This window comes from Malaclemys terrapin, chromosome 9 (assembly GCF_027887155.1).
Source record: "Malaclemys terrapin pileata isolate rMalTer1 chromosome 9, rMalTer1.hap1, whole genome shotgun sequence".
Lineage (NCBI taxonomy): Eukaryota > Metazoa > Chordata > Testudines > Emydidae > Malaclemys > Malaclemys terrapin.
In genome coordinates, this window is record NC_071513.1 from 65,640,231 (window position 1) to 65,661,517 (window position 21,287).

The following is a 21,287-nucleotide window of genomic DNA, read 5'->3' on the forward strand; positions in this document are numbered from 1 at the left end:
GAGTTATTAGAATATCTGTATTTGGGTATTATCAACAGAATAATTTTGCATTCTGTTTCTTCTAGGAGGGGAAGTCGCTAAGCCCAGATTTGCTCAGTATTTCCATGGCAGCCTTGCCAGCCTCACTATCCGGCCAGGGAAAATTGAGAGTCAGAAAGTGATTTCCTGTTTGCAGGCCTGCAAGGAAGGTCTGGATATTAATTCTCTTGAGAGTCTTGGCCAAGGAATAAAGGTGAGGGATGAACTGACATCATCTTTGATAAAATTTAGAACTGATTTATGAAGTGGAGAGCCCGAGGTAGAGTACACACAGTACAAATGTACTCCTAGAAGCAATATAATTTCCTATAAAGTCATGCAAAGAAAAAGCATAACAGGAGAGGAGCCGTGATACTGCAAAGAAAAATATTTCCATTATTTCAACAAAATACACTTAGAAAGTAAGGTGCCGCAGATATTTCACAGTCCCTAAGAATTTCCTGGTCATGCTGTCAAAGCCCTGTTTTGGTACTCTTTACAAAAATAGGCATGCTTCTACAGACTGTTGTATTTTATTGAATTTTGATCTGAAATAGCTTTAAAGCCACAGAAAACATAAGTGAAATATCAATTCAACTCAGCAAACTGGGCTGTGTGTGTTAGTGCCATTAGATTCAACATATATTTCACAAGGCAATCTACATTAATAGGACATTAAGATGGGACAATTAAGCATGCAAAAGTAAGAAAATGCAAAGATTAAATTTGCATGTGCAACTTAACTGTGTTTGTACATATGAATTATCTTATGGTCTTTAATGACATAATCATGTTATTAAAGTAATACAATATAGGGCAAACTCCTGGCCCCAGTGGGGCCAGGAGTTCACTCATAGTTTTCTCTACTTTCTTGGATATGCATATGTCAAGGTTCCTTCCCCACTCTGAACTTTAGGGTATAGATGTGGGTGACCTGCATGAGAACTTCTAAACTGAATTACCAGCTTAGATCTGGTTTTGCTGCCACCACTCCCAAGTGCTAACTCCCTTCCCTGGGTAGCCTTGAGAGACTCTTCCACCAATTTCGTGGTGAACACCGATCCAAACCCTTGGATCTTAACACAAGGAGAATTTAACCATTCTCCCTCCTTTCCCCCACCAGTTCCTGGTGAGTCCAGATCCAACCCCTTGGATCTTAACACAAGGAAAAATCAATCAGGTTCTTAAAAAGAAGGCTTTTAATTAAAGAAAAGGTAAAAATCATCTCTGTAAAATCAGGATGGAAAATAACTTTACAGGGTAATCAGATTCAAAAATCCCAGAGGAACCCCCTCTAGCCTTAAGTTCAAAGTACAGCAAACAGATAAACACTCTAGCAAAAGGTACATTTACAAGCTGAGAAAACAAAGATAAAACTAGCACGTCTTGCCTGGCTGTTACTTACAAGTTTGAAATATGAGAGACTTGTTCAGAAGATTTGGAGAGCATGGATTGATGTCTGGTCCCTCTTAGTCCCAAGAGCGAACAACCCCCAAAACAAAGAGCACAAACAAAACCCTTCCCCCCCACCAAGATTTGAAAGTATCTTGTCCCCTTATTGGTCCTTTGGGTCAGGTGTCAGCCAGGTTACCTGAGCTTCTTAACCCTTTACAGGTAAAAGGATTTTGGAGTCTCTGGCCAGGAGGGCTTTTATAGTATTGTACACAGGAGGGCTGTTACCCTTCCCTTTATAGTTATGACAGCATATGTAGCATCTTGAATGTAATTTTCATCCTTTTATGCTTACACAAATTTGTCAGAATATTCCAGAACAGTTCTAAGTTACTGAGAGATTTATTAGATAACAAATACTCCTCTCTAAACCGCATATTTTAACAAATTTGTCAGTTCCCAAGTACTATACATTTTCTTTTTAATCAGCAGCACAATCTGCTTTGGCATATTTTTGGGGTTCAGCCAGTTCACTAATATTGAGCTATTCTGGCAGTATAGATCATCACAGTACAACCTTCCTTTGGAACAGAACAGAGAATTAAACAATTAACTAGGGAGGTAATTTAACTGCAAATTTATATGGCCTCCACCTGGTAATAAATTGTCATTGTTACTCTGTGGTGTTATATTTTAATCTAGAGAATGTTGTGCAGGTACTATGTACTGTGTATTTTTCAGGGAAATTACTTGTGTGGGCTCTGGCATATGCCAAATCTGGCATATACTAAGTAATACACAGAGCTGCAAGAAGATACACGTGTAAATCTAGACAAGAGGTTATGTTGTACTCTTGATTTATGGTATCTGCAGACAAGAAGGCAAAATTTAAGTTGCATGTGCAAGTTTAGGACCAGATTCTTCAACCTTTACTTGTGAGAGTAGGTAATACTCAACATGAGTAACAGCAGCAGGAGTTAGCTTTATGTGGTAAAGGTAAGATTGTTTCACTGTCTAAACTTGAGTTTGATTAAAGTTTTTGGACAAATAATTTATTCGCTGAAAAATTAAGTTTCAGGTTGCCCGAAGCTATTCACAAATTTGATACAAATTTGCTGAATAGTTTCCAACAAAACACATTTTTTTTGGAGGGGGACCCTAGATTGACAAGGGAATTTAGATGTCAATCACAAAATTACCAGAAGAGAAGGTAGTCGTAGCAGCCCCTTCTATCCAGTAACCTTGAACGCTGGACTCTCACCTCTTAGGTGAGTGCCCCTACCCACTAGGCTACTGGCTATTCTGGGGTGGCATTCTCTGTCTTTCCTGTTGTATACATAATTAAGTAGGCACAGGATCAGGGACTCGAATTTGGGTCTCCCACATTCCAGGTGAGTGTCCTCATTCTGACTTTCTTTGGACCAAAAACATTCAAGCATTTTAAAGTGGAACACCACTACCTCCACCACCGCCACCTCTTCCTCCAGTAGTTTTTTTTAAATCTAGCCCTTCATTTTCCTTTGCTTTTATTAAAAATACCCAGATATGAAATATTTTGTTTCATTTAACCCAAAATGAAATTTGTCAACTTTTTTGATTTGCTGAAAATACTGAAAAATTTGGCTTCAGTTTGGGTCAAATCAATTTTTTTTTTCTGGAACTTCCAGAGACCTAAAAAAAACCCAGTTATTCACCTTGTTCTAATTTAACCCTCATAAATGTCGGTATTGGATGGCTCTATTTCACCACCTCATTCTTTCCTGGGTAAAACATATTGCATGAAATCTTCTTTTTTTGTGGTACTAGCCTTTAAATACTGAACAAAGAGCCCCAAAATTACTCTATTTTCATGTTTTATTATAGTGAGAATGTTAATGATTTCATAGGACTTCCATCCCAGCAATTCAGTAAATTATAATGACATGCTTCTTAGCAATGCCCTTTACAAATTAAGATTATGAATGTAACGTAAGGCTGTTTACTAGAAAATCCTGTTTCCTCGCAAAAATATACCAGTGAATGTATGTTGGAATTTGTATGTCATAAGTCAGCTTATACTTGGCTCATACTGATTAAAAACAGTTAGTTGTTGCACCCCTGTTGTCATTTTAAAATTGACGTTATTATAGTAGCCTGTGGTTTCAGGTGTGGGTGAAAAAATACTCTCTTCGGTTTTGCCTCCCACTGCTGCTCCAGCATGGATGAATGGTTCTCTCTATGAACCAGCAGTGGGTGGAGGAAAAATGAAGCCGAGGGAATTTTTTTCTCCTTCCCATACTGAACTTCAAAGCGTTTTCAATTTCAGAATTACAACAGTGGCATGGTGTTTCTTTAAAGGTGCTTCTTTCATTTTTACCTCCCCAGCCAGTCTGGCAGTCGAAGTTGACAGCAGAAGGCAAAAATGGAAAAAAAGCAGTCGGAGATACTCCAGGCAGGGTTTCCTGGTTGGGCCAAGAGGGAGAGGAACAGATAAGAGGCAAAGTTGGCACCTGACTTTGGGTTGAAAATTAATAAAGGAAGATAGTGTCCATTGTCCCAAAATAAACACACCTGATGACATCAGACATTGTATGTGACTGCCCATGGATATGTACAATATGGATATTTGAGTGGTACCACCGCCTGAAGGAAAAGAACATTAGCTAATGTTAAAAGTCAATAGGATTGTCAGTTGGTCTCTTTGGTCTCTTTATATTTATCTAGGAAAGAACAGTTTAATACTGTTGCAAGATTTCTTATGTTGCAATTTTTATCTTCTTGCTTCTTCCACCATCTAATTTTCATATATACACAACAAATCTTGCAGACACTGTCTATGCTATTTTTAACTTATCTCTCCCCTCTCCACACTCTCCAAGAGCAAGACTTAAACAGCCCAGACTACGTGCTTGTCTACACTACAAAGTTAAGTCAACTTAAGTTATGTCAACATACAGCTGCCCCTATAATTAAACCACTGTTGCCTGTCCACACTACCTCCTTGTGTTGGTGGAGTGCATCCACAGTAGTAGCTCTTGCATTGACACAGAGAGCAGTGCACCGTGGGTAGCCAGCCCACTGTAATGCCTCATGGGGGCAGGTTCAGCATCTCATGATTAGGTTTTCTCCATTCCATGGGTATTCTGGTAGTTTGTACTACTTTTCAACCACTTTTCAACAGCTGTGATAACCTGCGTGCCCACCATCTCTGTCAGAAATCATGGATCCTACACTGCTCTCCAGTATTGTGCTGAGCGTCACAAACACAACATGCCTGATCCAGCAGTATTTCCTGAGCTGTGAGTCTGATAACGATGCCTTGGTGTCTGCCTTGCTGTGTGCCAGGGAAAGAAACAATTCAAGATTGCTGTTGCCATTCACGGAGCAGCTGCACACGGTGGACCGTCTGTACTGGGCCCAAGAAACCAGCACTAAGTGGTGGGATTGCATCGTTATACATCGTTATGCAGTGGTGGGATGAAAAGCAGTGGCTGCAGAACTTTTGGATGTGCAAGGCCACCTTCCTGGAACTGTGTGTGGAGCTCACCCCAGTCCTCTGGTGCAGCGACACCAGAATGGGAGCTGAACTCTCAGTGGAGAAGTGAGTGGCGATTGCTGTGTGGAAGCTTGCAATGCCAGACTGCTACCGGTCAGTGGGGAATCAGTTTGGAGTTGGGAAATCCACCATGGAGGTTGCTGTGATGCAAGTATACAGGACCATTAATCGTATCCTGCTACAAAGGACTGACTCAGGGCAATGTACAGGAAATAGTGGATGGTTTTGCAGCAATGGGATTGCTGAACTGCGGTGGGGCAATAGATGGCGCACACACCCCTATTTTGATACCAGACCACCTAGTGACTGAATACATCAACAGAAAGGGCTACTTTTCTACAGTATTGCAAGCACTGGTGGATCACCAGGTTTGTTTCACTGACATCAATATGAACTGGTCAGGGAAGGTGCATGATGCGCGCATCTTTAGGAGCACAGACCTGTACAGAAAGCTGCAAACTGTTCTACTGCAGGGGAAGAAACAAGGCAGTCCTCCCAAGAAACCTTTGGCAGAGGATTGCAGACTACCTCCAGGAAAGTTTCCTAAAGATCTCTATGGAGGATTCACAGGCTATCCCAGTGAATATACAAACTGTTCGGTAGGGCCCCCTCTGCCTAGCTGTACAGGGGAATAAGAAGCAGATAGCGACTCTACCTCTATTGGTTATTTCACTATCTCTTCTAGCCTGATTTTAAAAAATAGTACATGAGCAGATGTTGCCCTGCAATATTGAAGCAAACTGAGTACTTACCAGAGGTTCCTTCCCTTGCATCAGGCTCTCCAGTGCTGGACTTCTAGGAGTGGCTTAACTGCTCAGGAGTCAAAATGAAATCCTAGCTTGCCACTCCACCGGATCCCCATATTGCCCGTCCTCCCTTCTCCTCCTCTTCCTTGTTCAGCACCTCATCTTCCAGGTTCACTCTGGTGGCCTGTGACTTTAGGTCCTCCAAAGTATCCACTGGGCACTTGGTGGTGGAGGTGGGGTAGGCACCGAGGATGGCATGCAGCTACCTGTAGAAGTGGCATGTCCACACCAGACAACTATTTGCCTTCATTTGCCTTCTGGTATGCCCGGTGTAACTCCTTGATTTTTACGTGGCACTGCTGTGTATCCCTATTGTAGCTCTTCTCCTCCATGCCCCGAGCGATCTGGCCATAGATGTCAAAGTTCCTATGACTGGATCGGAGCTATGCCTGTACCCAGTAGATCCAGCACCTGCAGTGCTGCATGGAGCCAGCATGGTCAGCTCAGCAGTTGTTATGTTAGCTCTCCACGCCAAATAAATAGAGCAATTTCAAAAATTCCCAGGGCTTTAAAAGGGGAGGGGCATGCACCTGTGTACCTGGCTGCAGAGCAGCAGAGTTCAAAATGGTGACTAGAGCAGTCATGGTAGGGCATTGTGGGACAGCTCGTGGAGGCCACATCATGGATTTATTAGATTGGATTTAGTAGGCAAGTTAAAGCGGTGGGAGGAAAATTGTAGTGTAGACCCCTCCATAGTTAAGTCAACATACGCTGCCTTATGTCGACCTAACTCTGTAGTGTAGACTAGGGCTAGGATTTTCTTCCACTCCCTTCAGCAGCATTCCAGAGTTCTTGCATCTGAGTCATTAAGTTAACTAGCTAGCTTGAGTCTTCCCTTGCTAATGTCATTCTTTGCTGTTGCTAGTTTGCAGGTAAAAAGAGTGATATGCATGATCACGTGTAGTGTTATTACATTCTTCTGCAGAAAACCTCTTAAACTGTTCATGATGTTATTCACAAGGTTTGAACCTAAGTCTCCCTGTCCTACTCAGCTCAAAGCTTGCCCTGTCTCGCTCATGTGCACATACTATTTAATCTTCATCTTTTTCGAAACCTTTTTCTTTTAAAATGTAGATGTTTGTGTGACATAAACTATAAAATATCATATAAAATGTTCCCATAATCAACAGTCAGCCTCAGGAAACTACTGCATGGAATGAAAGTGCATTTGGTATTAGTTTCCTTATGTTTTATAGAGCCTAAGTGGGAGGATGTAAAATCAGAAGGTTGATCTGGTTTTCTGTGCAGCACAAATGGCTCATTGACCTGATTAACAGACATCTTTCAGAAGGAAATTAACAACAAACTCTCACTCTCTCACACACGTACACCAAACAAACAAAAAAGGTAGAAAACAAACTTATTTGTGTCTAAATGAAGCTCAGAATTAGGGCTTGTCTAGACAGTGGGGTAGTACACACTCCAGGGATGTGATTTCCACAGTGCACTGATGTGTTACACCTTAATTGGTCCGTGTAGACCCTGCTGCTGCACATCACAGGTTGCCTACTGTGCTTTACTATCGTACTGTTTCACACAGCATGACATTTAAAGCACAGTCAGGAAGATTTAGTGCACGTGGGTGGGAGCTACATGAACCAATTGATATGTAATGCACTAGTGTGCTTTAGAAATCACACCCCTGCAGTGTGCACTACCCCATCGTGTAGACTAACCTCATGGTCTTGATGGTGATAAAACCAATCAGCATTTACAATTCACATAAATAGGCTGGCCTCTGTCAGCAGGCTGTTAAGTTTTTGTTTTCAGTCTTATGAGCTTTGGAAAGGTTAGCACAGCTACAAAGACAACCGATGATCCTCTAATAAGACCTGTCCATTCAGATGAGCAGATGGTTTTATGCAGGAGGAAGCCCCAGTTTACATAGTGATCCCTCCAGTGATCATAAGATAGAGGGAAGAGAATCTCCTTGGCTGTGACTGCCACTGCTGGGGTTGTGGTAAGGAAAGTTTAATTGATTTGTTCACTCACGTGGAAAAATATCTCAAAGATGGACTGGAATAAAAATACACAGAGGAAGTAAAAACAAGGCAGGACAAATGTGCTTCTTGCATAACTCTTAAAGTCAATTATTTTCTACCAGCAATAATTTTTCCTAGCATATCCTGTAATAATCATAAGATGATGCATTTATGAAAAGTCGGATTTCAAAAATATGAGCAGCTGAGTAAATAGTGTAGATTCACAGTAGTTCAACTAGCTCCTAATTTACTATATGGTTAACTATAGCAATAACAATTACTAAAATGTGTGATAGATGACCATCTGGTGGGTACTTGTTCCTAAAAGCTATACATGTTCATAATTAATATTGACTACTCACAGCATTTGTTTCTTAAATTATTAGATTTTAGCCAGTCTCTCTAAATAATTCCTTAGAAGTGTATTATCTACCTGTTACCCTAGATACTAATTATATGCATTTTCCCCAGCATCACTTCAACCCTTCCCAGTCAGTCCTTGTCATGGAAGGAGATGATATTGAGAATATAAATCAAGCTCTCCAAAAGGTCTCATATATCAACTCTAGACAGTTCCCTACCGCGGGCGTACGGCGTCTTAAAGTCTCATCTAAAGTCCAGTAAGTTACATTCAGTTAAACTGATTAAATTAGTTATATTTTTAAATAAATTAATTATTTTTTCTTTGGAAATGTAAAAATAGAATTTGAATTAAAATATGTTGATAAACTATACCTTTAAATTATCGCGTATAAGGCATGAGTTGCATTTGCTTTTATATTTAATTACTTTGTGGGTTTCTTATGTTTTGCTTTTATGGTGTCTTTCTTGTAAATCTAATTTAGTTGTGTACCGTTTGTGAAGCATTTGGTCTATATTGAAGAGTCTGCGTGTATGTTATACATCAGCTGAAGGTCAATAGAGTACTTATTCCCATTTGTCCAATTGATTAAGGTTTCTTCTGACATAAAAGCCATAACTTTTAAATCAGGCCTTTTATAATGAATAGAAGGTACATCTACAGGGGCAATGCCTCTCTGCTAGAAATAGCCTTTGCCTATATTGTGATAGGGCCACAAATCACTGGAAAATTGTGGCATCTTGGACAAAGTAGAAATTACTGTGTCCTACTATTATCATACAGCTATCACAGTACACCGCTACCTCGATATAACGTGACCCGATATAACACGAATTCGGATATAACGCAGTAAAGCAGCGCTCTGGAGGGGCGGGGCTGTGCACTCCGGTGGATCAAAACAAGTTCAATATAATGCAGTTTCACCTATAACGCCGTAAGATTTTTTGGCTCCCGAGGACAGTGTTATATCGAGGTAGAGGTGTATAGCTTAAGCAACAATGATAACAGTTCTCCATGGTAAAGGGCCAGTCTTCCATTCCTTGTACACACTGACTTCAGTTGGAGTTGTTGGTGTTCAGGAAATGAAGCGCTTGAGCCCATGATGCATTCAATTTAATTGGATGGTTAGGTTCTTGATTCACATTTAACAAGATAACTATGTTATATCAATTTAGGTCCCTAATGTTAAGCTTACAATGTTTAGTTGCTATCTAATTAACTTTAATTTTTAACCATTGACTCTTTTGTTAATGCTAATTAAGTGTCTAAATGTTACCTACATACTGACCTTACTAATGATTGCACGTGCCACTGAGGTGTTAAATTACTCAAAGGTAATTCCAGTAATTGTGAACATTTGCATATAGGCCCATGTGAACTTTGCAACCTAGAACTGTTAGTACCATTGCTAAGTTTTACACATGGCAGTAAGAGTACAGAAAGATGTGCATATGTACTGCTGGATCACAGCATGAAATGGACTTATCTGGGGCAAAGGCAGCTTAAATAACAAGGAGAAATAAGCACAAAAAATAATTATTTGGACATTGGGCAAAAGAAAGCGAAGACAGAAACATGCACAGAAAGAGTGGGTGAGGTAGCCACGCTAGCTTGCTTAATACTGCATGCCTCTAGCAAGGGAGGAATTTCACCTGGCAACTATTCCATGCAATTAAAGAATAATATATTTTTCAGGTGTTTTGGTGAAGATGTCTGCATTAATATCCCAGATATAGATGCCTATGTAATGGTGTTTCAGGCCAATGAGCCCAAGATCACAATAAATGGAATGGACCACTTTGCTAGACCAGCTACGCAATTTGAAAGTGAAAGGGGAGTGACTCTGTTACCAGATATCAGAATTGTCAGCACAGTCACCAAAGTGGAACATTCTGTGGACTTTAAAGAAAACGATGGAGGTTTGTGCATTTGTTTTCCACATTTGCCCCAAGCAGGAGTTAAGGCCTTATTGTACAAGATACAGTACACAGAAATAACACAGACAGTGTCTGCCTCAGAGAGCTCACAATCTAGGATTGAGACTATTTTAATGTGTATTTCAAACATTTTTTGAAACAAATGGACAGATCCTCAGGCACAAGTTTACAGGGCTACTGTGTGTATGTTCATTAAGTTCAGTTTCTCTAAACAATTACATTTTTTTTTTTACATTGTGCTTTTGAAGAGCCTACTTCTTATTAGAGGTGCTCAACAAAGTTAACATGAAATGTCCTGACTTTTTCAGTGGTAGACAAACATTAGGAAATTTCAATAAGGCATCACCAAAAATTGTTTAAAAAAGAGTCTTCCTTTTGGCTGCTCTTATGAAGTTTAATTAAAAAGCCATTAACCAGCTGTTTTAGGAATCGTCCTCAGGTACATTTCTCCGACCAGAATAATAGGCAACTATTTGTACATATCTCAGAAAAGCTGAAATTGTTAATAATATACTGGTTTAGGGGCACTGGTTCTCTAAAGCATTTTTTCTGTAACAATCCTAATTATCAGTTGCCTTAAACTATATCTGCCCTCCAAAGGCCAGAAAGTATTCTAGATCAAAGTGAGCACAGCATGCAATGTAATACATAAAAGGATGATCATTCATTTTGCATGTTAGGAACTCTGATGATATTTCATTCATGTCCCTGTGCATTATGAGTAAAAATGCCTAAGGGCCTAATTTTTAAATGTATTTAGGTGATCAGTGGGATTTTCAAAAGTACTTAGGTGCCTAACTCCCATTGGGAGTTAAGTGTCTAGATGGTTTTGAAAATCCCACTAGACATGTATTTGTATCTTTAGGCACTGAATTACCATTTAAAAACTAGTCCTAAACAGGACAGATTGATTGATTTAAATCAAAGCAATTTAAATCACCAGTTTTAATGGTTATTTAAATCAAGCAGGAAACCTTGTTTTAAGTCATTAGTTTTGCATTTGTACTTTTTAGTTATTTTGCTAATCCACAGCCCTCATGGGCTATTCCAGCAGTTGAAGATTGCCAGGGAATAGGGTGGTTCTGACTTTAATCCCTTCCTTCTGGGAGTGCCCTCTAAATTGGAGCCTGAGGAGGGGTGATAGTTACTGTGATTCCAGCGATTTATATTATGCAAAGGGTATCCACAGGGAGCCAGTTAAGCCAGTGTTCCAGCCGCTTTGTGCCAAGTGGACCAGAGAATTAAAATATTAAATATGCATCTGACTCTCTCTTGTGAGACAGGATAGATTTTATACTACTCACTGAAAGACAGTCAGTTTACAACTCAATTACTTTGAGCTGGGAAAACGCGTGATCATTTGATATTCCAGTTTATGACTATGCTAGTTCTTGGATAGATTAGTAGAGCATCCTCTCTAATGCAAAATTCTTTATGGGCCATAGAATAATTGAGAGAATTGTGCAATCACAGAAAAAAAGCTTTATGTTCACAGCTCCTTGCCACATGTAGTAATGCACTGAATGAAGTAGTACCAGGCTGATGTCAATACAGTATTGAAAAGCAAAATTGTTAAGCTGTGAATTTACTTCCAAAATCATGTTTCAATGTTATATTTCTGACATGTATTATGGTTTGCTATATTTTGGATGCATCTAAGTACTTATATGCCCCTGATCATCACATCTATGGAGATTTCTTGCTTTTGACTTGCATGCTGTAGTCAATGTTTAATACATGCTTAGAACTATTCAGCCTTTCCCTTTGGAAGCTGACAACACTGTGCAAACCAGGTTCGAGTATAAATCTGTTTTGTGACTGTTTTTTCTCTGATTTTGTTTCTTATTTCTGTATGGTCTATTCCTTGTGTTTACAGTCCATAAGCCAGTTGTGTTAGAGGAAATGGTTCACAACTTGGATTTCTGTGACATTTTGGTCATTGATGTGGAACTAGATCCCAGACAGGAGTGTTTAGAACTGGATCGTAAGGAGCTTCAAGGAAAACATCTAGATGCCACCAACTCCACAGCAGGGTATTCTATCTATGGTATGCTAATGGGCCATTTACATTTTAATTTCATTCTTAAAAGGAAAGGGCTAGGTTTTTGCCTTTAAGGTACCACTCTGTGTTAGAGACAGAGCAGAGCTGAGCCACGCTATCCGGAGGAAGCTCAATAAGGGATTGTGCCTCAAAAAAGCACAATTCCATCTCAGCTCCCAGATGGAAGCCTGCTCCACCGGGTAGCTGGTTCATCCTGTAGGAATCAGCATGGCCATAGCCCCACCTTTTTATACCCAATTGGTGATGTGAACCCCCCAGAAGCATATGGGGACACAGAACATATTCTCCCTTTGACAAGCCTGTATATGGCATATGTCCGTGAGGGGGTTCCTTAGTGTTCTCACACAAGTGCTGATCAGTTCCTGACCCACTAAAGGCCATACTGTAATTTTTGAAGTAACTAAATTATTAGCTCCACGTCTGTATATTTTTTCTCTAGTATGAAAATAAGCGGGTTTTTTATTACAGTTCCTGAAGTCCTAACATTGCTCATTTAACTTGATATGAACTGGAATCTTTGACAAATTCAGATTGTTCTAGCCACTTAATTTTATTATTTAGAACATGTGATTTCCCTGTTCAGTACTCTTGTAGTAAACACAAAAAGGTTTCTACAATGCTTGCCTCTTAAGCATGTTTTGGTATTTATTCATGTTGTGTTACTGCTTCAGGTGTGGACACAATGAGAAACTATGAACTGGTGCTTCGACAGGTTCGATATCGCAATTGGCACACTTTCAACATCTTTGATAGAAAGTTCAGGATCAAGTGCTCAGAGCTGAATGGCCGATATACCAGTAATTACTTTAACTTGGAGGTGAGTAATGAAAAGATGTATTTTTACCAAAACTTTCCCTCTGCTATTGATGAGCTACATTTCTTCCCTCATCCTTCAGAGCAGGGACTGAGTGTTCCTGTATTTGGACAGTACCTAGCACATTTTGGGTGCTATAATCAAAGAGAAGTAATAACTTACAAGAGGAAAACTTCTACATATGTCATATGCCATACAAAATGAAAGACTAACCTCTCTAGCTGGAAATACCAAATGGAGGTTGCTCTGTCTAGCCTACTCAGCGGTATGTAATGACAAGATGAACTCTCGCTTGATACTAATATACAAAACCACATTTCTTCCCATGCATAGTTGAGGTGTAGGTCATCCTTACCTTTTCCATGAACTGCTTCCCACATTCAGGCTCCAACCTATGTCCCAACTATTATAATCCTGCTTGAAAGCACCATGTTGCAAGCTCATTACTTTCCAACTTCATTTGTGGTTTCTTTTTTGTCAACGCTGGGGGTGGGGGGTTGTGCCATGTGAAATGATGTATTCTTCATCAGTAGGAAATCATTCCAGCTTAGTTTGCACCTCCTTAATAAGTATGAGGATAGGGTTCAATGCAATTTTTTTTATAGAGGATCTTCAGTATCATAATATAACACATCAGATGTACTGCATCTTTCAGCCTCAGGATCAATACTCTGTTCTACAGCATTTGCTGCTCACACAGAGTCAGTCACAATTAGATAATTGCATATAAAGCAGAGAGTCCACATATTTTTGTCTCAGGGAAATGAGGCAGAACACTGTTGCTTCCTATGCATAGTGATGTGGATAGTGCAGGTGTCTCCAGAAATCACAGGCCAGCGAGCTCTGCCTAGTAACCAGCATGCTGTTCCAGCATGAAAAAGAAAGCCCTTTTCATTCTTGTATGCAGCATTACTTCAAAGACCTCTCTCAGTGTTAGGGGGCTTATTCCTTCACCCGCTCACTTCCCTGGTCCTTCTCGCATTAACAGAGAGCAACAATACCCCAAGTCCAACAGTGCAAACAATTTGATGTTTATTGGGATGAACTTCCAGCAAGCAATGATTCCAATTTCCTTCCTTAGTGTCCCTCTTCCCAGCTCTGACACCACAGAGCCTTGCCTGTGTCCCTGTTCCTATTCCTTGTTCCCATTTCCCCCCCCCGCACCTTAGCAAAACATGATTCCAATTCCCCCACCCCCATTCCCTGTTCCCATTTCCCCCCCTTCACTTCCTGATTGACTGCAGACTATATAGTAAAACTTGAGTTCTGCTTAGCTATACCTTAACCATTTTACTGAAATTTAACTAACCATTCCTAACACATTGTAACTTAATTATCTAACCAGTTAAATCCCAACATCTTAATTGGTTTACTCCCAACAAAATTAATTATACAGCAGACAGAAACAATCACAGAACCAGAGATTATACAGACAAACAATAGGGAAATGGAGACTACAGTGATAGAACAACAAAGAAATGAGGATTTCACACCCCAGCTATTGATAAGTGAGTTCTTGCCAGACAGGATGCTGTCAAACTAAGTTTTCTTTCAGAGGGGTAGCCGTGTTAGTCTGAATCTGTAAAAAGCAACAGAGGGTCCTATGGCACCTTTGAGACTAACAAGTATTGGGAGCATAAGCTTTCGTGGGTAAGAACCTCACTTCTTCAGATGCAAGTAATGGAAATCTCCAGAGGCAGGTATAAATCAGTATGGAGATAACGAGGTTAGTTCAATCAGGGAGGGTGAGGTGCTCTGCTAGCAGTTGAGGTGTGAACACCAAGGGAGGAGAGACTGCGTCTGTAGTTGGAAAGCCATTCACAGTCTTTGTTTAATCCTGAGCTGATGGTGTCAAATTTGCAAATGAACTGGAGCTCAGCAGTTTCTCTTTGGAGTCTGGTCCTGAAGTTTTTTTGCTGTAAGATGGCTACCTTTACATCTGCTATTGTGTGGCCAGGGAGGTTGAAGTGTTCTCCTACAGGTTTTTGTATATTGCCATTCCTGATATCTGACTTGTGTCCATTTATCCTCTTGCGTAGTGACTGTCCAGTTTGGCCAATGTACATAGCAGAGGGGCATTGCTGGCATATGATGTCATATATAACATTGGTGGACGTGCAGGTGAATGAGCCGGTGATGTTGTAGCTGATCTGGTTAGGTCCTGTGATGGTGTTGCTGGTCTCCTCCCTTGGTGTTCACACCTCAACTGCTAGCAGAGCACCTCACCCTCCCTGATTGAACTAACCTTGTTATCTCCATACTGATTTATACTTGCCTCTGGAGATTTCCATTACTTGCATCTGAAGAAGTGAGGTTCTTACCCACGAAAGCTTATGCTCCCAATACTTCTGTTAGTCTCAAAGGTGCCACAGGAACCTCTGTTGCTTTTTAAGTTTTCTTTAAATCTTCTAGGCTCTTCCCTTTCTCTGGAGGTGATAGATTGGATCACCTTTTTAACAGCTCAAAACTGCCTTATTTCAGGGTGACTGGTGAAGACGTGACCGTTTGCTTCCCAGTCTGGCTGCTTCTGCTGCTTAGCCAAAGACCTTAGCCTAAGAACAAGGCCTTAGACTATCATAGTGAGAGAAGGCCTATAAGCATGCAGACTGATTTTGACTCTTGTTCTGTACCTCTATAACTAGTTAAGTGATAAGAATACACCCAAATTCTTGACGTATATGCCTTTGCAGACAGGCCTGAATATCTATATCCTAACACTCAACACCATCAGCATCTGTTCTAGTTTACAATTTTTTCTTTAAAGTGAACTCCATGCTGGTATAATATGTCAGATTGATATCCCAGGGCTTAAGTTCTCTGTAGAGGCACAAAACAAGCGCAGCATGAGCTGGAGCGGTGCAAGCCTCCTTACCTTATCCCAGAAATGGGGCTCAAGCCAGACCTTCACAAGTGAGAGGGGCAATTTTGCTCATTTTCCGTGCTGATTTAATCCTCCTTAGTCCGAACCCAGGTGCCAGTTGTGGTGGTGCTTTTTTACATGGTATAATCAGGCATTCGAGATTGCTAGAGTCCGAATATAAGACCCGCTGAACTTCAGGTCTGATCTGATATTGCAACTTGTAACGTATACGGCTACCTGTTCATTAGGAACTGGAATTGGATTAATAGGATTGTAGAATAGGTTCTGCTCACATGTACATCCAGGTTTATCTACTACAAATGGAGGAAGTAGTCCTTGATATGAATTTCACAGAAAGTCCAATCCTGCCAACAGAAATATTGCATTTTAATAACTCAAAATCTGTTTTAATAGAGATAATATGAATTACACTAGCAGTTGCATTGGACCAGTCTCTCTGTTTGATCCTTTTCCATTCTACAATTTTTTGAACCTTTGGGTTTTGACTTCATGCACTTTGAAAGATGCATCTTTATTTGATAAAAGAACAGGAGTACTTGTGGCACCTTAGAGACTAACAAATTTATTAGAGCATAAGCTTTCGTGGACTACAGCCCACTTCTTTGGATGCATATAGAATATATATATGTTCCATTCTATATGCATCCGAAGAAGTGGGCTGTAGTCCACAAAAGCTTATGCTCTAATAAATTTGTTAGTCTCTAAGGTGCCACAAGTACTCCTGTTCTTCTTTTTGCGGATACAGACTAACACGGCTGCTACTCTGAAACCTGTCTTTATTTGATAGTTACAGATGTAATTCATAGCTGTTCCAGGGCTGGGTATTTCCATTTTTGTTTTCCCACATTAGGATCTCAAATTATACCTATAAAATAGGTTAAATAGACAGTATTATGGGAAAGGTCAATACTTTAAATAATTCATTCCAGTTTTGAGTACATATTTTTTCACCTACAAACAGTTGCTCCTGCTTTTGCACCCATAAATCTGTTAAATGTAGAACTGGAACAAATTGTGCCCACAACTGATCATGGAGTCAAAATTACTAGCAAAAATTTCAGCTATGGAGTTGGAGGCTGCATACCAAAACCGTACCTAGAGGCACAAAATTCACACATAAGTGAGCTGTTCAGCTGGTGACTGACTGGTTGTCTGCTCCACTGTCACCCAAACTGACTGGGGCAACAGCTGCTGGGAGTAATTCCAGAAGTGCTGTGTACTTGAAATCATTTCTGCTCACCGCTTCTCTCCCATTTCATGGAATGACTGTCCCATTCTCTTCCTTATGTCTTTGGAATGGGTCCTCTCTTGGAAATTTGAATGCCTGTTTAGCCTGACAGTGGGTTGCTATGGAAGAATATGCTGCAGGATGCTCCAATATGTTCATCTCATCAGCGAGATACATGGTTCTCCAGTGTCTCCTTTGTATGGCTGTTTTAATGCCATGAAGAACTTCATTTCTTTCAGCCCATGGCAAAATTGGCTTAGTTTCTTTTTAATTTTTAAGCTCTTATGAAATCCTGCCTTTAGAAAATGTGGCTAATTCAGGCTGCTGCTGTGTATATATTCTGTTTTTCTTCTTTTATCAAGTCTGGCTGAGTTTACAGCTTCACCTCTTCTCAAAAGTTTCTCAAGTGCTTTTCTCACAGACACTGAACTAATTCAGCACTTCTCTTTAAGCATTTCTATGTCGCTCCCTGGATCCAGATTCTCAGTTCAGAACAGCAGCAGCTCTTGACTGTCGCACCCTCTGGCAAAGGAGCATGGGTAACAGCCAGCTAACTGAGTTGCTATTGGTAGGTTGGGGGAAGCTGTTGGAAGTTAGAACAACGTCTTCTTATTCATGTTGTATGCCTACTTTTTTTAAATAGAATTTGGGGAAATTACTGGATCCCCAGCGGCTACTAAACAGCCATATAACAACATGTCTAGGAAGGCCGTTTTTCAGCTTAGACAGGAGAATGTGGCCTTACTGGTGGGAGACAGACTTTGTGATTGTTATCCATGGCCACACCACCTCAAGATTAGATTACTGCAATACAGTCAGCATTGGAGCTACCCCTATAGCCAAACTGGAGACAAAGCTAGTGCACAGGATAATTCTGCGCCATGATTTGCAATAGATATCTCTTGGATTCTAGAAGGAAATTAAAGTATTGGCATTGATCTTGAATGGCATGAGGATTGCCTACGTGAGAGACTGCCTCTCTTTCTGCACAATAGAGCTACAGTTGGTCAGTGGAGATTAAAGAGCTGGAGCGCACCCAGTATAAATGAAAGGGAACTACTTGCGTGATATTTTTCACAAGGGGCCTTAAATTGCAACTAACACCCACCCTTCATCTGAAATAGCCCATATTTGTTTCCCTTTAGATCACTCTACAAGGCATATTTATTCAGGCTTTTGAGGGGAGGGAGGAATGCAATAAGGACTAGGGTTTGTGGTCAGAGGTGTCCTATTATAATGTGGTAACTTCATCAGTTTCCCTTTCCTAAGTGTGCCTCAGTTTCTCTCTGAGCTGGTACAGTGATTAAATTAAGTCCTCCAGCTAACTCAGAAAGATTCCATATCTCCTCGGGTAACTGAAATCCCAAACAAGAGTCCAAATTAAAAATCAACACAAAAGCTCAATGCGGTCCCATTACTGGGTCATGAGCCTTTCTGTCTATCTTTCCATTCTCTGGAATGTAGTAGCCTTCATCCAGCCTCTCCTTTTGAACCACAGGCCTTCTTTGAGGGTCCATTGTTCTTCCCCTCTCATGTTGCAGGGAACTGAAGCCAGGGAGTGCTCTCACTGTCTGGAAGCTCCAGTGGTGGGCCCCAAATCAGTAAGTTATCAATCAGTTAGTGCCCCGTTCTTTGTATGTTCCCTTTGCCCACAGCCTCTTCTTTCACTCTGGTAATCCCTTGATTTTCCAGCTGGGACTTGGCTATTTGTAATTGTACCCTCTATGTGTATACTTCACAACTCTTGGGTACCATCCTCTACCTCTGTCCACCTCAAGGCTCTTTACAGAAGTCACTGAACTCCTATCTCCCTTGGGTTCATTATGTTTTTATCCACCCACCTCTTCTAGACTGCTTCCATAGCTCCTTCTAAACTGCTAGCTTCACCAGTTTCTGCTGAATCTCCCCAGCATGCCACCCTCCCCACCTCGCTCCACATCTTTCTCACACTGAGTGAGGAAAGGCTGCCTCTTATATTCTGTCCAATTTACAATTCCCAGAATCCATCTGGGTGCTTCCTTTCCCAGAATTCTCTTGTTCTGGGGATAAAAGTAGAAGTATGTTGTGTTGAGCCTGTAGTTTCCTTAAAGGATGAGTGCACCTTGTTGCAGAGTAACTTTTTTGGCATTGATAACATTTTATATCCAGTTTTCACAGGTGTAAATGACTGAACATACTGCAAATCAGTAGAGGACCAGGCCCAGAGATCCTATAATTAGGCCCTTAAAATAAATTAGTGAATTAAATTTAAAAAAAAATGCATGCATGAGCTCTGAAAAAAACAAATTCCTGTCACCTCTGCTCTGCCTTTTGCTTTCCTTTCTCAGCTCTCCTCCTGGCTTATTATTGGTATTTATATGAACTATGAGAAAAGAAGGGGTTAGCAGAGTTGCTTTGTGCTATGAATTACATTCTTTCCTTCCCTCCTTTGAAGGAACCTTTACAGAAGTACGTTCTGTGATAGGAAACAAATAGAATTTTTCATGTACAACATGTGCTGTCATGTGAGAAAAATCTTTGTCCTTTCTAAAACCTGGGGACTTATTACAAAGGATAGTATTTGCCATGACTAAATGGAACATATAGTCAATATTTGGATATATTGCTCATCTTACTCAGTGTTTAAAAATTGTTAACTTGGGCTCATATCTCATTTTCAGGCAAAAAGGAGGAACACAAGTATCATGCACACATGCTACATTGCATAGTCAGGATTGCATGAATACTTACATTTGTGAAACACTTTCTTGAGCACCATGTTGGTGATTCTTTGGGTTTTCATTTGGACACTTTTCAAGTGCAGTTGTACTGTGGAAATTGACTTTAAATATGTCATTGGAGAGTTCTGTGTTGGGGTCTCAACAATTTTCAGAACAATTTGTCTTGGTTTACAAGTAAAAAGGTTGAGTCTAATTGCTGGCCCTGTAAATGTAATCTGGGTTCTGAAAATCAAGCTTTGTTCCTTCTGGCTCATTGATCATCTCCATAAAGATTTTCTAGGCCAGATTCTATGTCTAACTTTAGTAAATGAAGGCTGGATTTGACCATGCCTCTGCAACTTAATTAACAATTATCTTAACGCATGAGCCAAAATAGAATTCAGCCCACTCTCCCACACCTGGCATGGCTCTAGTGTGTTAACAGAAGCAAGAGTAATAAAATGTATTAGTCACTAATGTCAGCAGATATAAAACTGAATACATTCAGGGAACAGCCTGAATAACTGGGTGCCATTTTTACATGGTTACTTTTCAAAGTAAACTTTATTTAAAACAGACATCCTAAAGATAGCTAAATAAGAAGTAAACCTAGAGAAAAATGAACAAAAGCAACAATTACTAAATATGGGCTTAAGCCACAAAACTGGATCTAGATTGATATCTAAAATTTTATTATCACAAAAGTTTGAGGTGTTTGGATCTGGGGTTTTTATTCAGTCCATTGTAAATGTAGAAGTTATATCAAATATTGCATATTTGGATCCTGATTAGCATTTCAAATACCATAATGTTTGGGGCTGTTCAAATTCAGAGTTGCAGGTCAAGGTAAGCTGTATTTCATATGAAGTTTTGAAACCACAACTTGCTAAGAAAATGCATCTTATAGTAGCATAAAAAAGGAAGTGACAATATTCAGAGAGAAATTGGATGAAGAGAGAAATATTTGGTCTGAACAGATGGCATTAGGGCTCTACAAATGTCCAGACCTGTTAGACAATGATAAAACTCTTAGTGACTTCAATAGTGCATCTAACTTATGATAGAAAGAGGAACAAAGAGAGAGAGAGAGCTGGTTCATACAGGTAAAAAAGAGAGAAAGCGTCTTTATTCTTCCAGTCTGTTCAAGAGCTACCAATAACAAAGTGACCCAGCCAAGCCATACAATAACCCAGGATAGGTTAACTGGCTTGGGAGACTCTTGATCTTGTCTCCAGTGCCTATAGAATGAACTTGAATCTTCTACTGAGATCTATATAATATTCTTATCTGATGATGAACTTCGCAGCACAGTTTCAGACACCAGAAGGCATGGTATTGGAATTTACAGCACTTTGTAGTATCACACTACTTTTTCTTTTATTCCAGGTTAATATCCTACACAACTCCAACTCTAATTTTATGGAGCATGTAAATCACATGGTAATACAGCCACAGTTTCTCCAGTCTATCCATCACCCAGAGGAAAGCATAAACAGCATTCATGGCTCAGGTATTAACTATACAGAAATTGCTCATAATACTTAAGGTGTTGTCAGTCTTTCTGTTGTGATT

The 21,287-nt window shown here is 40.1% G+C and overlaps 1 protein-coding gene across 3 annotated transcripts in view; it reads left to right on the plus strand.

Moving 5' to 3' along the window:
* CLSTN2 (calsyntenin 2) overlaps positions 1-21,287 on the plus strand; it is a 683,850-nt gene that overhangs the window by 654,734 nt on the left and 7,829 nt on the right. For all 3 annotated transcript variants that reach the window (XM_054040100.1, XM_054040098.1, XM_054040099.1), the window contains exons 10-15: positions 66-232; positions 8,205-8,353; positions 9,790-10,013; positions 11,908-12,078; positions 12,765-12,910; positions 21,102-21,225. In XM_054040100.1, the coding sequence (XP_053896075.1) occupies positions 66-232; positions 8,205-8,353; positions 9,790-10,013; positions 11,908-12,078; positions 12,765-12,910; positions 21,102-21,225 (981 nt within the window). The remainder of the gene's footprint in view (positions 1-65; positions 233-8,204; positions 8,354-9,789; positions 10,014-11,907; positions 12,079-12,764; positions 12,911-21,101; positions 21,226-21,287) is intronic.